This window comes from Chinchilla lanigera, unplaced genomic scaffold (assembly GCF_000276665.1).
Source record: "Chinchilla lanigera isolate Chin_1 unplaced genomic scaffold, ChiLan1.0 scaffold00052, whole genome shotgun sequence".
In the NCBI taxonomy this organism is placed as follows: domain Eukaryota; kingdom Metazoa; phylum Chordata; class Mammalia; order Rodentia; family Chinchillidae; genus Chinchilla; species Chinchilla lanigera.
This window is the reverse complement of record NW_004955453.1, coordinates 10,124,543-10,144,951: the sequence shown is the minus strand read 5'-3', so window position 1 is coordinate 10,144,951 and position 20,409 is coordinate 10,124,543. Positions and strand designations below refer to the sequence as shown.

The following is a 20,409-nucleotide window of genomic DNA, read 5'->3' as shown; positions in this document are numbered from 1 at the left end:
CACGGGGTCTCATGTCAGGATTGGCACTGACAAACTCACTTCTGCCAACCTTGAAAAGATCACAATTCTCTCATTCTCTCCTTTTACTACAAAACCTCACTAAGGCTGACACTGCAATAAAACAATCTGGTTCATTAGAACCAGAAAAAACCTTGTACCGTAGTGTCTCAATGCCTGAAAGTAGCATCGTGGTCATGTTTTACTATAAAGTTACTTCTTAAGAAAAAAAAGCCCACTAGGAATATATTTCATAACTTCACATCTCACGAGGAGTACTAAGTGTAAAATATTTCCTTTCCATTTCTGTTGGTGGTTTCAGAGATTTCATGAAAGAATAAGTGGTTATTCCTTATAGTTACGATGCGGTCTCTCCGGGATTGTAAAAAAGGCCTAGAGTCAGGGGTCGGAAGTCCCAAGCCAGGGACAGTGGGAAATGCTGGGCCAGCTCTGCCCCCGTGGGATCTGATGGGTGCCAGGCTCTTGCCGGCTCATTGCACAGATCAGCAGGATAGAAGGCAATGCTGCCGAGATTCCTGCTGCTCAGAGTGGAAATTCACAGGTGTGTGGCCTGTCACTCCAGTTTCAAGCTGGCCACGGGCTATGCATGAAAGGGAAGGCAAGCCTGCCAGCCAGGAGCGTCTAAGCCCACTCAGCACAGCAAGGGAGCGATCTCACCTGCAGTGTGGGCGAGGTGGTCAGCCAGCTCACCTTTACTACGCGGTCGGTCCCACACGTCACCATCAGTCCCCTGGCAATGTCCATGGACATGTGCGAAATGTTGTGTTTTCCTTCGTGAAAGGTTGCTAGAGAAGTCCGACTAAGAAACAGAGAAGAGACCATTGAAATGCACCCTACCGTACCCAGAGATCAGATTTTTTTCTTTAAGCGACAAAAATGCTTACAATAATTGTGTTAAAATAGGTTTCAAAAATGTAACTATAGCTGGCATGGTGGCTCATGCCTATAATCCCAGGATGTAGGAGGCTGAGGCAGGAAGATCATGGCTGTAAGTTCACAGCCAGCCTGCACTACATGGGGAGACCCTGTCTCAAAAAAAAGAAAAAAAAAAAAAGGAGTTATAATTCTGAAAAGATAAAAGAAAGCAAGTAACACTCGATATAAGTGGTTTTTTTTTTTATGTTACTAGGCATTAAACCGAAGCTGCATGCACTGAACTGTATCTCTTTATTTTTATTTTATTCTTTTTGTTTTTTAAGACAGGATCTGGCTAAATCATTAAGTTGTCCAGTCTGTGTTCAAACTTGTGTTCCTCCTGCCAATCCTTCCGCCTCAGCCTCCCAGACTGATGGGGTGACAGGCTGATTTCTTTTTTTTGTTTGTTTTATTAGAAAAGCTGACAAAAAAAACTCAAGGCTTAGCTGGGCATGGTGGTGTGCACCTATAATCCCAGCACTCAGGAAGCTGAGGCAGGAGGACTGCCATGAGTTCAAGGCCAGCTTGGGCTACATGGTGAGACACTGTCTCAAAACAAAATAAAACAGAACACGAGGCTTTGCCAGGTTTGGTGGCTCATGCCTGTCATCGCCCTGCACTTGGGAGGATGAGGCAAGAGGTTCAGTGGGAGTTCAAGGCCAGTGTGAAGTACATAGCAAGACCCTGTCTCAAAAAACAAAAACAAAACCACACAAGGCTTTGAAGCAGAACTGCACAGAGGGACTGCACAGAATGAGATCCTATGGTATGGGTGAAACGTGCATCAGAAAGCTACAGGATCCCCAAGGCCCCTCCGCAGACACAGCATCCACAGCGGCAGCCTCTCCTAGAACTGCCAACATTGCTCTGCAGCCCAGGAGTTCTCCCATCCTTCCCCAGCTCACTAACCAACAGCGGAGGGGACGCACCAGGTTGCCCTGCACGCCTGTGCCAGGGAAGAATGGGATGTGTAGACAGATGTGTCTTACACCCAAAGCACTGCATAGGGACAGACTGCTAGGTCAGATATTTGTTAAACGAGGAGCAGCAGCCTTTATAGGGTCCCCTGTAATTACATTTGATGCATGTGTGGACAAAGGTCAGGGTGACGGATGTTTTCACGGACAGCTCAGCCATGGCCATCTACACGTGGTGGACTTGTCCTTGCCTGGAACCCTGTGCGGTGCATGGGCTCAGGAACAGCCCGGCAGCTGCCAGTGGGTTGCAGTATTCTCCCCTAGTGTTCAAAAAAAAAAGTCTACCCAGCCAGAAGGGCGGCTTGAGAAAACAGCAGTAGTCCTAAATCACAAGTTGAGGACATGATCTTCTCTTTGGAAATGTTTTATGAAATTCAGATGGGACAAACATGGGGAGAAATCTACCTGTATCACTTCTCAGGCTGTTTGTATCTAAGAAACCCTTCTTAAGCTTCATTTATGACTTAGTTATTTTTAAGAAAGCCTTTAGACAGAGAGTAAATGCAGGGAGACGAAGACCGGCGGGCACTCACTCTTCGTCCTTGATGGAGTCGTAGCACGAATCGCACACTCGGACCTGGAACTCGAAGCCCATGACCGGGTAACTGGAGCGCTTGCTGCTGCACTTGCCGCACACGGCCTGCCCGCACTTCCGGCAATGGTGCTTCCCGGCGACCAGAGGAGGAAAACAGGGTTTAGCCTTTGCTTTAATGCACATGGCTTCCCTTTAAAGTTGGGGGACAGGAGTGGGGAAGATATGCCTTGAATTATAATCACCCCAATTCAATGGATCATTAATATTCAGTTTCAACACCAATCTTGCTTTACTGGTCAAATGCTAGTTTTTGTGCTTTTATGTTATTGGGCTACATGTCATCAAGATTCAGACCAAGTTCAAATTTATTTGGGAGCCTAATCACTATCGATTTCAGGAAGGAAAATCTGCTGCATTCCAAGAAAAGTTTTAAAATAAATTGTACACGTAATATGCCTTCACTAAGAAAACAGAGTTATGAGCCAGGTGTGGTGGTGCACATGTAATCCCAGCACTCAGGAAGCTGAGGCAGGAGGATCATCGCAAGTTTGAGACCAACCTGGGCTACAAAGTGAGCTCAAGGTCAGCCTGAACAGCACAGTGAGACCCTGTCTCAAAAAGACCAAAAAAAAAAAAAAAAAACCAGAAAAGGAAATAGTGTTATTATGGCTTGTTATGTAGATGTTCCCAAACCCTCATATGCTCATAGGTGGAGCTTCTGGAAGCAACTGGAGCACGGGTGTGATACTAGATCATGGGTATGTGATACTGGATAAGTCCATTGATTGGTTTAGCACAGTTCTGGATGTGGCTGATGGATTTACTCAAGAGGGAAGACCCACCCTGGGCATGGGTGATACCAACCAATAGGCTTGCAACCTGGATGGAATAAAAATGGAAAGAAGGAAGTCTCACTGACTCCTGCCTGCCATGCTATGAACGGTTTCTCCTCTGGGGAACCAGTGAACTAGGGACTGAAACCCTACAAATGATAGGCTAAAGCGAAACTTTTTTCCTTTAACTTGTAGGTATTGGGTATTTTGTTCCAGCAATGAGAAAGTCACTAAAATGAATAGTACCCATAAGTTTCATATTTTTAATTTCCCAAATTGCAATTCAGAAAATAGCCTCAAGAACATTCCCAAACAAGCCAATTATTATTACTGATTCTGATATATTCTTTACTACTAAAAGTTTAGTGACCAGCACCTTTTCTTTTCTATTAGTTGTTAATGCATGAGAGTAAAAGTCCCTGCTTCATGTTTCCCTTAGAAGCAAGGAATACGTGAACTCACCAACTACAATGTACTACTTACCACTAAACATGCATTGTGAGAACTTAGCTAATGACAAAATTCAGGTGCTATTTCAGAGCATTAGAATGTTAAAGCACTAAAATAATTCCTGCATTGGCTGCCAGTCTCATATTAGATCTTACTATACAGTAGCTTTGTGAGTAAAGTCAGAGAAAGTTTGCTAACATACACATTTTAGGCTTCTCCCTCACAGAGCTGCAACTAGTAATAAAAGGAATAAAATCAGCATTCTCTTTTACTTACCTAAACAAATTCATATTCACCCTAGGGAGGGGCTACCTACAGGCTGCTGCAGAAATATATTTTGTTGTAGAACGTTGGTACTTCATGAATAGTTCATGCTATGAGTACCTTTGAAATCTATAAGCTGGGGGGGTATTTTTTAATTTAAATAATAAAAATGGCACTCAAAACATACTTGATAAAAGTGTTCCAGCTATACTTCTACCAGAACAGTTTGGAATACTCTAGAATCAATGAGGTCAGAGTATCCCAGTGAGGACTAAATTGTTACTTTTTCTCTGTAACAACACACGGTATACACTTGGCTGGTAGAAATACTGACTTTAGTAAGTAATGGTTTACCCTGAAAAGGTCTTTTATTCATTTAAAAGCAGGTTCTCAGGATCTTCCATGGATCCCCACTTTTCCCGCGCAGGAGCAGCAAGGGAACAGGTAGGGAGCAAGCCTTGGTGTGCGTAGCAAAGGCTGAACTCTCAGTCACGTGACAGTGACATAAAAAGCACAGGAATGAACAGAGTTTGCAGGAACAGAATGTGATTCAAAGAAGGAGTCAGACTAATCACACACACAAATAATGAAACACAAGACCATGTAGTAACGATTCAACGCCGGCAACTCACCTGTCTCAATCCCAGTGTCTTCGTGTCCCACATCTGCTTTATATTCCAGAAAAAGGGCTGCTCGCATTTCTGACAGGAATCACTTTCCAACCACTGAGGAGCCTGGGAGAGCAGAGAGTCACAGCATCAGCACACCTGCGTGTTTACACCGGTGTTTCAGAAACGAATACAGGAGTCCTAGAACTTGCTGGGGTTGCTACTTCTCCTTCCTTTCACTGTATATTTGAATGTGTTGTCACAATCAATATTATGTTTGTGTCTTGCATAATTCCTACAATTTCAGCACTGTTTACAGGGTTATTCAATTTGAAATCAGGAGGGGTACTAATTCAAGTTTTATTGTGAACTCTTAAGGGTGGTCTTTATGTTTTTATTTTTTTAATGCTCAAGTTTTTGAAATCTATATCCAGTTGAATAAAAATCCATTTCTTGCAGAGTCTAGTAAAACACCACCTGGGGGCACACACCTGTAATCCAGCACTTAGGAAGCTAAGGCAGGAAAATCAACCTGAGTTCGAGGCCAGCCTGAACTACGTAAGGGAGACATTGCCTCAAAAAAAAAAAACAAAAAAAAAAAACCCGAACAAACAAAAAAAGAGAAATATTTTGTAAGTGCCACAGGCAGTTTTTCTTTTTTCCCTCCAGTGCTGGACACTGAGCCCAGGGCCTTGTGCATGCTAAGCAAATGCTCCAACACTGAGCTGCAACCCCATCCCTCCACAATTTATTTCACTAAATCTCATCACAAACCTAGGAAATCTAGGCAACATTATCCCCACTCTACAGGCACTTTCTGTGGCTCAGAAATGGAAGCAGTGGTCCAGGCAAGGCCGTTAGCAGGCAGAGGGAGGAAGAGACCCGGGAGCCCAGTCTGTGGCTCCTGCCTGTCCACCAGGCTGTAGGTCAGCCCCTGAGGTCCTACCCACTTCACCACGTGGTTCTCCCAGCATGACTGCAGTGTGATGGCCACAGAACTGAGCTCTTGCCCCGGGGAGGGTAAGGCTTGAAGAAAGAATTTACTGAGCTACAGGGTAGAGAGGCTCTAGGGAAGAAAAAAATATGCTTGAAATCACTTGAGGTAAAATAAAATAAGCATCAGAAATAAATAGGCTCTTGGAACATATCTTAATATAAAAATACCCATAACGTCATTTCTTTTACTACTCAGAACTCGGTGTTAAACTATAAATTACTATAGCCATTCTGCTCTGCTATTACCTAAGGAGAAAAAGTTTTGGACTGAGAAGAGCAGAGGAGAATATTAATCAAGCCATGACTGTTTCATTTTTCTGAATCATTCTCCATCTAACGTGCATGGAAATAACGGGAGTCCTTCCACGTCTGTCACACTAACTGCTGCCATTTACCTATACTTACTGATGTGCCAAATACCACACATTCTATAAGCTGCTGGCTCCAAACACATGCTCTCTTGAGAGAGTCATTCCCCATCATTACTGTTTCTTGCTCATGTACATGTTGTGTTTGTCTTCACAAGTGATGCAGGAGTGGAGCTGGAGAATATGGGGTCAGTCCTCTTATGTCTTGGGGTAAGGCAGTCCTAGAAATTCTACAGAAGCCTAACTCAAGAGTCAGAACCTTACAGATTACAGCTGTGCTCCTCTGTACTACATTTACTCAGCCAGAAAAAAAAACAAAAAAAAACCGCCAAAAGTAATTCATCTTTTTGATACCACTACTTCTACTCCACCTTTTCCACAGATGACTAAAAGGAAGTGATTCACCCACACAGGAAGCACCTTGACTGATGGGACTATTTTTCCTGCCCCCGAGGTACCAACTCAGTTCACCACTATGTAACCTGGAAGGAAGCACTCTGGTTCTCCTTTCTTGGAATGTGTAACTGGTAGCTGATAAATACACAACACTACAAATAGATGTTTGCAAAAAAAAAGTCTTATAATTCTGTAATCTTGAGCCAGTGTTAAACATGGTAAATAACAAATTACTATTAAGCCTTACCTAGAGACTTTTAGAAAATAAAAAAAGAGAAATTATTTCCTGTTTGTTTTGCAAGGTTACTAAAAGAGAAATCCAGCCATCACTATGTCCCTGCACATGAACTGAGTTTTATTACTTATAGAGTGGTCTACTTCCTTCACTGTATTACCAGTTTCTTGTGAGCAACAATCTTTATATATAGAACACAGCTGCCATGAATCTGCAAATGACTAATGTCACTGTTTTTTAACAGATCATTGTTTGATTATTTCTTCTGGAATATGCTAAAAATGAAGGTTGATTCAGTGACAATCAGACTAAAAGTAACTAGAGGCAACGCAGAGACGACACATGTGCGAGGGCCAGAGAGAGGCTTGGAGTAATCCAGTTCCCACGGTCACGGCGCACAGTGCGCCGAACCACACAGCGATCAAAAGGTCAGCGCCCAGCACGCTGTGTGATGCTCCCGGAGGTAACACGCACCTAATGCAGCATGGACTTTTTTTTGGTGGTTACCAGGGCCTGAACCCAGAGCCTCACTCACACTAGGCATGCACTTTATCGCTGAGCTACCTCACCAGCCCTTTTTATTTTCTGTTTTAAAATAAGAGTTTCACTGAGCGGCACAGGCTGGTCTTGAACTTGTGATTCTCCTGCCCTCTCCCCCGGCAGCTGGGATCACAGGCTGGCACCACCACGGCCAGCTCCTCTAAGCCACTTATGTTTTCACTTCTTTCCAGACTGTGCAGTCACCCTGTGGCCGCTTGGTAAGTGTCTCTTAAAGTGCGGCTCATTAACTCTCACACCCTAACTCTTCTCCAGAATCGGTGTTTAAGCTACCAGCATCGCAGGTTCTGGAGGCCACTGAGGAGACAGTGCCGGTACCGGCAGAGCGGAGAATGGAGATCCTGCCCAGATACCATCTGATGACATCTATAAATAGCCCACAGAATGTACTATATAGATCCTGGCACCACAGGTCTGTTTCCAGAAATTTGCCTGAAATAACTACAAATCACAGAATGACAAGGTCAAGCATATTTACTGCCATATTATTTAGGAAAAAAAAAAACAGGCAGATTGTGTAGTCCCTTACAGTATCATCTACAGAAACACAAATTCAGTAATTTCACGTTATGGGAGAGGGAATGAACACTCAGAGAAACTGAGGCACTTAGGTAAACAAAGACTCACAGCTAGTTAGTGGGCCAACTCAATTAAAAATCAGGATGCCTGAAAGGAACACTATGATGACATCAACGAGGTGAAAAATAAAAATGGACAAATGGAGACATTTTCCCAGAAAAACAAGTGCCTTGCTCTGTCGCTGACATCCCTGGCACACCCTCTGGCTTCTGCACAGGAATGCCGTGGGGCCACAAGACAGCTCCAGAGGCCTCCACACAGCCCAACCCTTGGGCCTGCAAGAAGGGTGACTGTCTGCCCACGGCTGCCCGTGTACTGATCGAGGCTGAGAGGCAGAGGCTAAACGCTGGCTGCAGGCACACAGCGCTTTCATGAGCAGACGCTCTCAGGTGATGAGAGCATGTGTGCAAAAGGACATGCAGGCCGAGTCAGAGGACGCCGGCAGGTGCAGGTGTGACAAACAGGGACTGTTCACCGCAGGGGTGGGGGGACTGAGGGGCTAGGCTCTCAGGGTCTCTCTTCATCGGCCCTGCCCCGCTCTGGCCTCTTACCTCCTCTCTGCTGACGTCCATGTTCCACACTGCAATCCCACCATCTGAGGAGCAGGAGACGAGCTGCCTCGTGAGCTGAAGGTAGCACAGGGCCTGCACCCTGTCACTGCGAATAGCACACAACAGACACAGTTTTCATTTAGGCTCCAATCGCTTCCCTCATACAAGTCAGTAAGTGGCACTGTATCACTGAATACCTGGTATGGTAAATGGGGGGATGGGGTCACACCACGAACTACTTGGCTTATTACACAGAATTATAATTTTTCTAACATAAACACCACTGCTTCAAATCGGTCACTCAGAATTTTGAGATAGAGACAGAACATAGACTATGGTTTTCTACACCAATCTCTGTGATTTCTCTTTTGAATGCACAAAATTTATCCATTTGTTCAGAAACAAGGCACAGCCGTGTAACTTCCCCGCTGGAACACAGTCCATATGAACACGCAGACACCATGAAGATGACACCAGTAGCGTGCACACGTGGGCACACACTCACGCATGCTCACATGGCACACAGCCACTTGCTGACGGGTAAAAGAGATGTACCCCCTTTCTGCGGGCCCGTCAGACCATTCTTGCAGATGATGCCCAGGAAACAATCCCAGGCTTGAACTTGTGTAACTCATCTTTCCTTGGCTAAATTTCAACTTGATTCTGATTACAGTAAACACGCACAGGCTGGTCAACAACATGGAAGGAAGGAAAACAGGGTAAAGGGGTACAGGCTTCTGAGCGGCCAAAGTCCTCGCCGGCAGTCTCCAGCTCACACCTGTCCTAAGCAGTTATTGGACGGTCACTGCTTGAAAAGGTGGCAAATGCTCTTTGGCCCGAGGAGGAAGGAAGCCTGTACTTTTTTTGCAGGAAGGGGGGCTGCTGAATACTAGATATTCAGGACCCACAAAAAGGCATTACAAGTGCACTTGGCCTTATGAAACTGCTGGCTTAAAAGACAGGGTTTGGAGGAAGTCTGGACGGGAGCACTAATGCTTTCTCCTCGCTCCCCACATTCAGACTCCTTCCCCACTTCACCAGAAGTCACGCACTGGTGGCCCTGGAGCAGGAGCGTCCGGCCTTTCCTGCCTCCGATGTCCCACATGATGATGCTGTTGTCGGAGGCTCCTGAGAAGAGTAACCGTTGGATCGGGTCCCACCAGAGGCAGGCAACACCACCTGGGGATTGCAGAGAGGGTGTGTCACATGCAACTCTGCACCAGGAAATGCACATCTGACAGCTGAATTGTGAACTAGGAGCGGCTGAGCCTTTCAAAATCCTTCTCCCGAGTCACAGAGAGGACCCAGAATATCCATTATCCAAAGCTGTAAGAACAGGGTTTTCAATTGTGCATCACATAACTTTTAATACGTACAATGACTAATAAAGACATTGCTTTCTTGTTCTGTATTAACAAATTATAAGGTAACTATATATGAAATGTTAGTTCAGAAAATGTTATTGGAGAAGAAAGTTCCTACTAATAATATTCTGAGAAAAGTTAGTGTAGTTTACCATGTTCATTTTGCTTTTTTTTTTTTTTCTGGTACCGGGAATCGAACTCACAATCTTGCGCTTGCCAGGCAGGCGCTGTGCCGCTGAGCTAAATCCCCAACCCCACCATGTTCATTTTATACAAGATGAAAATCTAGGTTATTACAGGTCTCGGGGACCTTGTAGGCATTTTACCCTAAGATGCCTATAGTAAAGAAAAGTGAATGTCTCAAAAAAAAAAGCATGCACGTAAACCAAACAATGATGCCCTGAAGCACTTAGGTCAGAATCCAAGCCTTACATTTCCCTCTATATCTTGGCTGGCTTATCAAATTTGATACCCTAGGAAATCTTTTTTTCTATGTATTTCTCTTTCAATGGACCTTTACATTATTCATTATTATCTGCCTAGGAAAAACTTTTAATTAACTAAACAAAACTGAACCAGTTGCACAAGTCTGTAAGTGGCATTGCATCACTGAATATTAATGATAATTTCGTATATATATGAGAACTATTAAAATCATATTCATAAGCTCTCCCATGATAAAAATGAGAAAAGTCGTCTTCTGTACAATTAGCCTCAGGAGTCAAGTCTGCACGATTCTGACTGCTTAATCCTATGCGCTGCACAGTGCAGCTGGAGCCTAAGGGGAGACAAATACCATATGCCCTATGAAAACCTCAAGGTAGGCAGAGCCCCTTCTGTCCTTAGTAAACCGGAGAAAATTTAAGGGTCTGGAGGTCACGAGAGGATTAGTCAGAAGCAGAACATGGTTTCCTCAGGGAACGCTGCTTTCCGGCCCGAATCTATTCGAACTTGCCGTTCTCCCTTCCTCCCTTTGCCCCTAGAAAGCTCCTGATTTGATATAGTCTTTTTTACCTGAATGAGCTGGCTAGAACATATAGCACACATTTGAGTTTCTATACTTAAGACACTTGTCACAAATAGGTCCACCACTAATCCTTTCAAATCTTCAGTTCCTCAATCTAAACCAGATAGCCTCCAAGATTCTAATTTCTAACTCATGCCAGAACTTTTACGACATGAGGACAAACTGCATTAAAACTCAGTGCTCAACAATTTATTACGCATATGTACGCAGCAAGCTGTCCAACGTGGCCAGTAAGTTTTTAGAGTCCCTTCACACAGCCCTGCCAACTCACTGCACTAGAGAAGGAAGCACACTTCCATCCAGTAATTCATGTCCCCCAGTCCCTAGCCAGTGTGTTGCCTAAATATCAGGCTGAACCAGTGCACACATTTCTTCTAATGGTATTGACCTGGGAGGTTCTGCTGAATGTCCTACAAACTGACAGATTAGACAGATAAGAATAATGACAATTCTTCGAAAGGTCTTACTACTTATAAGGAATCTTAAAGAGCTTAAGAAAACAAAAACTTAAAAAGATAAGCAATAAAGTATTATCCATTCAAGCAACTTAGAAGGGTTTTTTTACAATATGAAATTGAACCTTACCTTCTCTTAGTTTTCTCTCTAAATTCCATCAAATTGAAAACCGACAGATCGTGGCCAATTATCAGATTGATCTGACAGACCAGGAAGAGTTGCTCATTCATCAAACTATGAAGATGAGAACTGAATTTCAATGCTTAAGTCAGATGAGAACCCTGGGTGGTAAGGCAACTTACCTTCATGCCCTTTGAGGGTTGTGATGACTGTGCATGTGTTCTGCTCAAGTTTTAGCAGGGTGATCTGTCCAGAATAATCACCAACGAACGCGTACTGAGTATCAAAATCATACCTGAGGAGAAGCAGTCAAGGACATACAACACCACTCTGCCAGTCTTCCCATAAAGAAGACAGCAGAGTTAGTCAGAGCTGGAATATAGAAATCATGCATTAAACCTAAAACTGTAGTAAGAGAGGAAGTGCTCAAATGAAAATCACACAATGCATAAATATTGAAAATAAAAATTAAAACAGCTAGAATTAAGGGAAAAGTCAATATTTATTCAACAAGAATTCACCGAGTTCCTCTTTGTACACCAATTCCTAAAAGTGGCTTTAAAAGAGCTGGTAGTTATAATAATCAAGTTATAATAAAGTAATGAGTCAAATGATTAAATAATGAAAACAAGAATACTGGGGAAAACGGCCTTTTATGAAATATTTCTAAAAACAATGTCAAACTGGCAACAAATACAGGGCACGAACACACCATTCTTTCGGCAGAGATGAGTTAGCTTTAAATGAAGAGGATGATTTGCTCTAGATTACTGTGGACAGCTTAATAACTCAAAAGCTAGTTACCTGTCGCAGAAGTAAATTTCCTTCAAGATATATGAACTACTGGTAAAAATTCATTACTTTCTCAATTTGTATCCATAAACATTTAAGGAAAACCAGTAGTCTATGCACCATGGGGTAACTCCTATTTAAATAGGCTAACTGCTACTATTCCAGAAGACAAATAAAAGGAACACAAGCCGGGCTATGCTACGACTCTGTGCCATGTTCTATACATTAAATCCACTCTAAGAGCCCTTGCACATGACAGAAGCACTACTTCAGAACACAGTGTTTCTGAGTATTTTTCCTTTTTTGACCTGGTGTGGGGTACTATTTTAAATATTTGTTTTAAATATCTCATTCTGTCCATTCATTTGAAGTAAAAATTTTTAATAAAAGTTCTGATAGGAAAAGGATTTTATGATGTCAGGCCTTTCACTCTGAAACTTCCCCAGCATACTTGCCTACTGCTGGCTGTCCCGACCCTGTCCCTGGGACGCACAGCAACCCAAAGCCGCCAGGAGCCAGAGGGAGCTTTGTGTGAAACAAATCCACATGGCAGTGTGGGTTTTTAGGGTAATTTTTAACATTTTGGGGATCCTAAAGCACCTCTGAGACTACTGTAAGGAGGACAGACATTACAGGGATACATGCACACGTGTGTGCACACACAGCACGAAACACATATTTTATACAAAATGCCCTTAGGTCATTTATGAAACCCAGGGTCCATGTATTATATAACCTTGTTATATATTTTCTTGGAGTATCTGCAAACAATCAGTTACCAGAGACCAATTCTTTTTTCCTTTCTTCATACAATACAGTTTTTCAATTTGCAATGCAAAGCAATAGAGGGAGGAGATGCATTAACCAGGGCTTGGAGATTTCCATAATCTTATACTTAAAAATGACCAATTCCTGGCAGAGAACAGCAAATTCTTTTAATTCTACTAAACCCATTTTATACCAAGGAAAAATAAGATTCAGGAACTTTTGGATTTTAGATGAGTAGGAATTATTCATTCAATCTTTGGATCTCAATTAGTAACTGATGATCAGATCCAAAACAGTACTAAGAAAATGAGGACCGGAAGGAGCGGACCGGAAGGAACAGCCCTGCGCCGCGGAGGATACTGTAAACACGAAGCCCAGGAGGAGAAGAAGTGCCGCCCCAGCATGCTGCCGCTCCGCGTGCACATCCAGCTCACGCACTTGTCGTGGCCAGTGCTGATCACCCACTCCGTGGCCACGCTGAAGACGATGGCAGACACCCTGTTCTGATGAGCTGCCGGGCAAGAAAGGGAGAAGTGACCTTCAGAAATAACGCCCCATGTGGAGGCTACCACGCCACAGACCATTAAAGAGCAATGTTCAAGAACTATTCAATAATAGATCAGAGAACGGGTTTCTGGTGTTTGGCTTTTGTCTTGGTTTGCTTTGTGCCTATGCTTAGGAAAGCATTGCTATTGTATTCTAAAAAACCCTAACTATCAATGAGTTCCACATAGAAGGCAGCGTTCTTTTTTTTTTTTTTAACAGAGCAATTTTTAAAAACTTTATTCCTTCACCAGTTGATCTGAAAAACACAGGCACTGTACAGAGCACCTGCAATTTTCTGAAATGAAAAAAGTGACAAAACATTTTGTTTCTGAAATAATTTTTCTTTGTGTGTAACTGTATGTTCAAAGTTCTCTGTTCCAAAATAATAGCTATGAATGAGCAAGCTCTTCTGTCTGTCATCCCACTTTTGAAATATATTTAGCTTAATTGTAAGCCACACCAAGGCAGGGATCTGACTCTACTTCATCTGGTACAGGACCTTGCATGCAGAAGGTGTTTCATAAATGACCAGTCTGATGAATGAAGTCAAAGGCTACCCAGAGAAGGTGTTGTACACCTGGGAACTCTCCCCAAAAGTGAGCACGGTCAGGTGCAGCTGGTGCTAGGCTGTTATGCAGAACAGTTAAATACTCCTGACGGGTCCTGAGACTTAAAGCATGCTCTACAGCAATTAATCTTAAACTCAAGTAAACCAACTCCAAGCTAAGGACTAAGTGATGAATGTTCTGGGGCTCAGTGTTTGTTTGTTTTTTTTCCTGTTTTAACATTTCTAATTCCCACAAACACAGGTTAGATATATGCCCATTTTTAGATAAGGAATCCATGCCCAAAGTCTTGCAAGTAATTGATTAACTTGGTCTGTCTGTCCTCAAACACTTTTCCTGCTTAAATCTGCAGTTGTCAAACTCAGGACAGTGACAAGATTTATAAGAGCTCCTGGCAAAGATGCTGGAGTGAACAGTCGATTACCGTTTCTCAGCAAGACCTGTCCTATTTCTAAGACTACATTCTTCCCGCTGTCTTATTTTTTAGATGCTATTTCTCTTATGAAATTATAGTAAAATATGTTAACGCTTATTTGCTTCATTTTTTAAAAATGGATACTTGACAAAAGAAAAAAACAGCTGGCATACCTTAAAGCCTATAAAAAACTGACAGCCAAAATATAGGTACAGTGAGATATATAAATGAGAAATAATTTGAAAAAGAACTTAATGGAAAATAAAATAACTTATTAAGGCATTTCGTTTTTCACAAAAGCACTGGTCAGGCACATGACATCTCCAAATTCCTAGGTATATATTTAATAAAAGGTTTACAGATTCTTGTTTTAAAAAAAGATACACCTGCAGTGACAACTGAGAAGTCAAAGTTGTTTCAGTTGTAATAACACTATAGTGAGCGTACATTATTCAACAGTGTAGGACTGTCACTCACTGTCACAGTACAGTTTCCAGAAATGAAGTATCAATTTCAAATCCATGGTCATGATTGTATCACTTATCTCTTAAGTTAGGATCAGGTTAACAGTATCTAGGAAAAAACAATTTTGTCTTACTAAAGTTCAAAAATGATTTTCCTGAATCCTAAAATTCAGCAAGACCAAAATTCACCAAGATAAACTATATTTATCTAACACATCTAGACTCTAATTTCACCTTTATCCACAGCCTGAAATACAAAATTTGAGGCTGTTATGCCTCAGGCAAAGTTTCTGGGAATCAGCTAATTGGTCTGTCCGGAATGCACAATTTAATCAATTATTTGACCCTGCCCTGTCAGTCTAAAGTAAACATGGAAATTTGTTTTCCTGAAGTGTAAAAACATCTCAATGTACAATGTAGAGTTAAAAACTGGAAAAAAGTGTAAATAAAGCTTAAATAATTTTCAAACTGCTAACTTTTTGACTACCAACCTGGCAAGAAAAAACTACGAAGACTTCACGTGCAGGCGCTCTCAATCACTATTCATGGGCTTGTAAAAATTTACGTGACTGCTGAAACGGTTTACAAAACAGATCTAAAGCAGTGGCGGCGAACCTATGGCACACATGCCGCAGAGGGCTGTTTGCATCTCTGAAAGCTATACAAGGTTTGCCACCACTAATCTGGAGGATTTAAAAAACTTAAATATTTCACTCACTTATTTCTACTTATAGCAATTTGTGTTAAAACAGAAATATTCAAAATTACAGAGCGAGAGTCAGTGTAACAGCCGACGATCACACAGTCACACACAGCTATAAACTGTATACAGATATTCTTTGCTTAACAACCTGTATGTAAACAGCTGTTAGATGCAGGAATGCCAGCAGCAGCCCAGCCTTACGGGGGCCTCTTCTACAGAACAGTGTTGCAGTTTCTGGTGACTGTACTGTACAGTACAGTACTGTAGTCTATGTTCTGTTACACACTGCAATACTGATGTAAGAGTTAAGCAAATAAAAGCAAAGTTATCAAGTTGGAGTTTCCTTTATCCATTTCTTTTTCTGAATTCTGTAATGTACAGACTATGTACAATTCCTCATATAGCGAGCAATTCACTCAATGAGCTAGTTGCAGGAACGGAACTGTCACTACATGAGGAATGTCTGCACAGCCTCAGAGATGTACACAAACATACACACTGTATACAGCAGTGAGTTGCTAAAACATCAAAGTGCTGCTGTTTATGTCCAGTAGTAGAAGAATGCTTAAATTAAGTCTCATACACACACCCAATACACAACATTTTAAATATCAATGAGGAGGAAAAAGTGGTAAATAACTAATCGTCTCTCACTCAATTGTGGGAAATAAACTAAAAAGTTAATGTGAAAAGCTACGTCTGATCGCAGAGATGATGTTCTAGTTCTGTGTGTGTATATCTACATGCATCTGTGTGTAATAAAGTATATAGGTTTGTCATACTTACCTGGGTAGGTCTTGATAAAGTTCATTTTATTAAAATCTTCAGAAACGTGAAATTCCTAAAAGTACACATATACAATAAGAAAATAATTATATTTTTTAAAACAAGAGAAAATGAACTTTTCAAAATGAAATGAGGTCCAAGTATGGCTGTCATAAGACCTGGACGCTATGACGAGCTGTTTAGGGATGGTATGAATTACTCCTTTCATCAGGTCCATTCACGGGCCAGCGAGGAGGCAGACGGGACTGAATAAAGAAACGGACAAAGTGCTACTGATTGGCACGGTATTTTTATCCAGTTCTCCCTCCACAAGTGAATGCTGTATGTAAGTTCTCCCTCTAAAGTACAGATTATTGCTAATTTTGCTCTCTTGGCCAAAAGACATCCAAGACGATGCACAGGGAGCAGAACTGCAAAGACCCACAACTGCAACGGAGATCGTAACAACAGAGAAAACAAGTCACGGGGTAGCTCAGAGGTTCAGAGGGGCAAGTTTATAGGTATTCAGCGTACCACATACTCCCAAAACTTGGTTCTCCTTTTATACTCCTTTTTTTTTTTTTTTAAGACAATGCACTTCATAACTTGGGAAAAAGTATATACTTTTAATGAAAAAATACGCCACAGCATAAAACTGAGGAAAAAAAAAAAAAACAAAAAACAAAGAAAAGACACTACCTAAAATTCCATTAATTGATACTAAACTGTTAAGTTCCTAAGTCTCTGGATAACACACACATCAGGAACTGCTGACTGACAGGAGGAAAAAATGCACAAGAAATACAGACTCCCTGCTCTTCGTCTTGCTTTGCCAAGTACAAAACTCCCTCTGCGCTGCATGTAGTACTCATCACGGGGTGCAGGGCCACGGGATCAATTGCTGACTGACGCTAACTTGGGCTGACACTGTCCCTTTCCAAGGAGCCCTAAGAGCTTATGTGTTGTCCTGTAACTGCAAAGTCTATGCTTTAACCAAAAGCCACAAGAAAGGTCCCTGGAGAGAGAGATGCAGGACCAAGGCCACCCCTGGGAAACCACTTGAGGGCTTCTTGATTCATACATCTGCGCACTTCATCGCGACATTCCTGCAGAATCCTCACAAGGAGAGAAGGGGAGCTGCGGCCTCACCACCGCGTGCGCGGTGCGTCCATCACCAGCAGTGTATCCGCAGCAGCCCTTGCCTCCTGCCTCCTGCTGCGTGAACTGTTTGGGCAGGAGCCTGAACTTCCTCCTCGCCCTTAAACAACAACAAAAAACAAGGCTTCTTTAGTTTAAAAAGCAAAGCAAAAACAACAGTAAAACTCTTTAACTACGACAACGCTCCCTGTCCCCTTCTCAGACAAAAACTCCCTAAAGATCAGCCCCCGCTGGCTACCCTTTGACTGTCTCCTCCGGATCACCCCAGTGTCCCCAGAGGCTCTGCTATGTCTGCATACAAAGGGTTCTCCCTGCCTCCACCCGCTGCCTGCACACCAGCGGCCTGGTCTCCGGCTCTCCCTGCACCTCCTCAGGCTTGCACAGCTGCACCACCTGCCCTTCCGGCCACTCTTCCCCCTCTCGCTCCGACTCTCCTGGGGGTTTCAGTCCTGACTTTCCCTTAACACCGACGTTCCTGAATACGGCCTGGCTCTCTGCTCTTCTCAGTCCACCTGCTGCCCAAGGTTCACAGCCCCACATAGTACCCACAGTACTCTCCACAGGCAGAGAAGAGCCGACACCGGCCCAGAGGAAGCCCTTGAGGCTCAGGCTCACCCACCCACCCGTCAAGACTGAACTCATCTGTCTCCTGGAAAAGGGTCAAAGTCCTCACATCCACATCCAGTCAAACATCAGGTCCTGCTTCCTTGAAGCTGTCACTCTCCTCTGCCACCAGACCAGTATTCCTCAATCTCAGGGTGACACCCTGAAACAGCCCGTACCTGGCGTCCCTACTTTCAGCCTTACCCCTCAAAACCATCCTCCACATGCTGGCACCCCGAGCTAACAGAAACCAGAAACCCCAAGTCATCATCCCCTCGCCTAAGGCTCTTCGATGGCTGCCCACGGGCAGTGTCCCCGACACATCCGCCCTCAGGTTTGTCTAGAGGCCTTGCTAAAATACAATGCCCAGGGCCACTGTGTTCCCTCTTGCAAAGTGGCCACCCGCAAGCTGGAGGGTGCGTTTCTTCTACTTTAGCTTGGCCCAAACTCACTCTGCAGTCTGTTTCTTTTCCTACCTTTAATAAAACTTTGCTACCATTCAAAATATAAAATAAAATAAAAATAATAAAATAAAATGAAGTGAAATGCCCAGCTCCTCCCTGGGGAAGGTAAAGCCGTGGGTCTGACATGGAGTCAGAGGATGTACTGCCCTAAGTTCCCTCGATAATCTGTACACCTGCACAAGTGGGAAACCGCTTATAACAAGCCGTTTCTTAATGCCATACTCAAGGGTTATTATCGGCCCTGCTTCCCTGGCTGCCTCCCTAATGGGCTAGAGAAACTCTGGGCTTGGGGCTGGCCCCCGTCTCCCCTAACTTCCTCCCCTGGTGATCACCGTCACTCTCACGGCCAGAAGTGACCTGTGTGCTGATGATTGACGCAGGCCATCCCTCGGCTCTGAGTTTGTCTGACCATTTCGATGCGTTGCTGATATCTCAAACACATGGCCAATTCCTCATTGTTCCCTTTCTTCCCACAGAGACACCACTGTCCAATCAGTTTTTCAAGCCAAAGACTTGGTGGCCTCTTCCTCTTCCTGCCCACAACCCAACGTCACACATGTATTCGGAAGTAATTCAAACCCATCCACTCTGTCAACCTCATCACCACCACGCCCTCCGCTAGACAGCTACAACAGCCTGCTCCACTCCTGCTGCCTTCCAGTCATTCTCGAAAAGCAGCTACACTGATTCTTCTAAAATGTAAATTACACAATGTCATTCATCTGTCCAAAACCCTGTAACGGCTTCGCACTGAACTTACAGTAAAATTTCAAACTTGATCCAGGCCCTACAAGACCCTGGCCTCTGCCCCTGCGGGGTCCCTCCTTGTCACTCAGTACCACCTGGGCATAATGACCTTCTCCAAATCCTTGAACACACACGCACACACACACAGATCCATCTCAAGCCTTCGCAAAGCATTTGCTTCTGGAAACTTCCCTGGCTTTCTATTTCGCTGATTCTGTGAGAGAATCCAAAAAGGAAAGAATAATCTAATCTTTAACAAAGGTTGCTGAGATAACTAGATAGCCACATGCAAATGAATGTGCATGGAACTCTCCCTTACACCATATATAAAAATTAACTCACAATGCAGCAAAGATCTAAATGTGAACACTAAACTTTTTAGAAGAAAACATAGGTATAAATTGTCCTTTATTCCTATAAAAATAGGTATAAGTGACCTTGCATTAGGCAATGGTTTCTTAGGTGTTATACCTAAAGCACAAGCAGCCCCCAAAAAAGACTTTAACCATTTTTGAAAAGACAACACATAGGACAGGAGAGAATATTTGCAAACCATGTATCTGATAAGGATCTAGTATCTAGCATGTACAAAAAGCCCTTACAACTCAACACTGAAAAACTCAACACTGAAAAAACCAATTAAAAATAGGCAAAGGACCTAAACAGATATTTCTCCAAAGAAGATACACAAGTGGCCAACAAACTCATTGACAGTGGTTAGCATCATTAGTCATTCGGGAAATACAAGTGAAAACTACAATGAGGTATCATTTCATAGCCACCAGGATGCCCATAATAAAAACAAAACAAAAACAGAAAGTAACTGTTGGCAATGATGTGGAGAAACTGAAACCCTCATATATTGCTGGTGGAAATGTGAAATGATGCTGTCATTTTGAAAGACATTTTGGTGGTTCTTTAAATATTAAATACACCAACTCCACTCCTATATATACCCAAATGGATTGAAAACATACATTCACGTTACACATGAACTGTATACAGGATGTTCAATGCTGCATTATTCCCAATAATCAGAAAGTGAAATAATCCAAATTTCTATCAATTAATGAAACAAAGCATGGATTATCTCTAAAATAGAACACTATTCCACCATAGAAAGGAATGAAGTGACTAATTCAAGTTACAACATGGGGGGCTGGGGATT

At 42.9% G+C, this 20,409-nt stretch overlaps 1 protein-coding gene across 1 annotated transcript in view; it reads right to left on the bottom strand.

The window, feature by feature from the left end:
- Wdfy1 (WD repeat and FYVE domain containing 1) overlaps positions 1 to 20,409 on the bottom strand; it is a 46,630-nt gene that overhangs the window by 3,254 nt on the left and 22,967 nt on the right. The window contains exons 4-11 of the mRNA XM_005395485.2: positions 16,291 to 16,345; positions 13,171 to 13,321; positions 11,433 to 11,545; positions 9,336 to 9,462; positions 8,284 to 8,389; positions 4,625 to 4,726; positions 2,444 to 2,574; positions 709 to 817 (exon numbers count right to left, since the gene is read on the bottom strand). Coding sequence (XP_005395542.1) covers positions 709 to 817; positions 2,444 to 2,574; positions 4,625 to 4,726; positions 8,284 to 8,389; positions 9,336 to 9,462; positions 11,433 to 11,545; positions 13,171 to 13,321; positions 16,291 to 16,345 — 894 coding nt within the window. The remainder of the gene's footprint in view (positions 1 to 708; positions 818 to 2,443; positions 2,575 to 4,624; positions 4,727 to 8,283; positions 8,390 to 9,335; positions 9,463 to 11,432; positions 11,546 to 13,170; positions 13,322 to 16,290; positions 16,346 to 20,409) is intronic.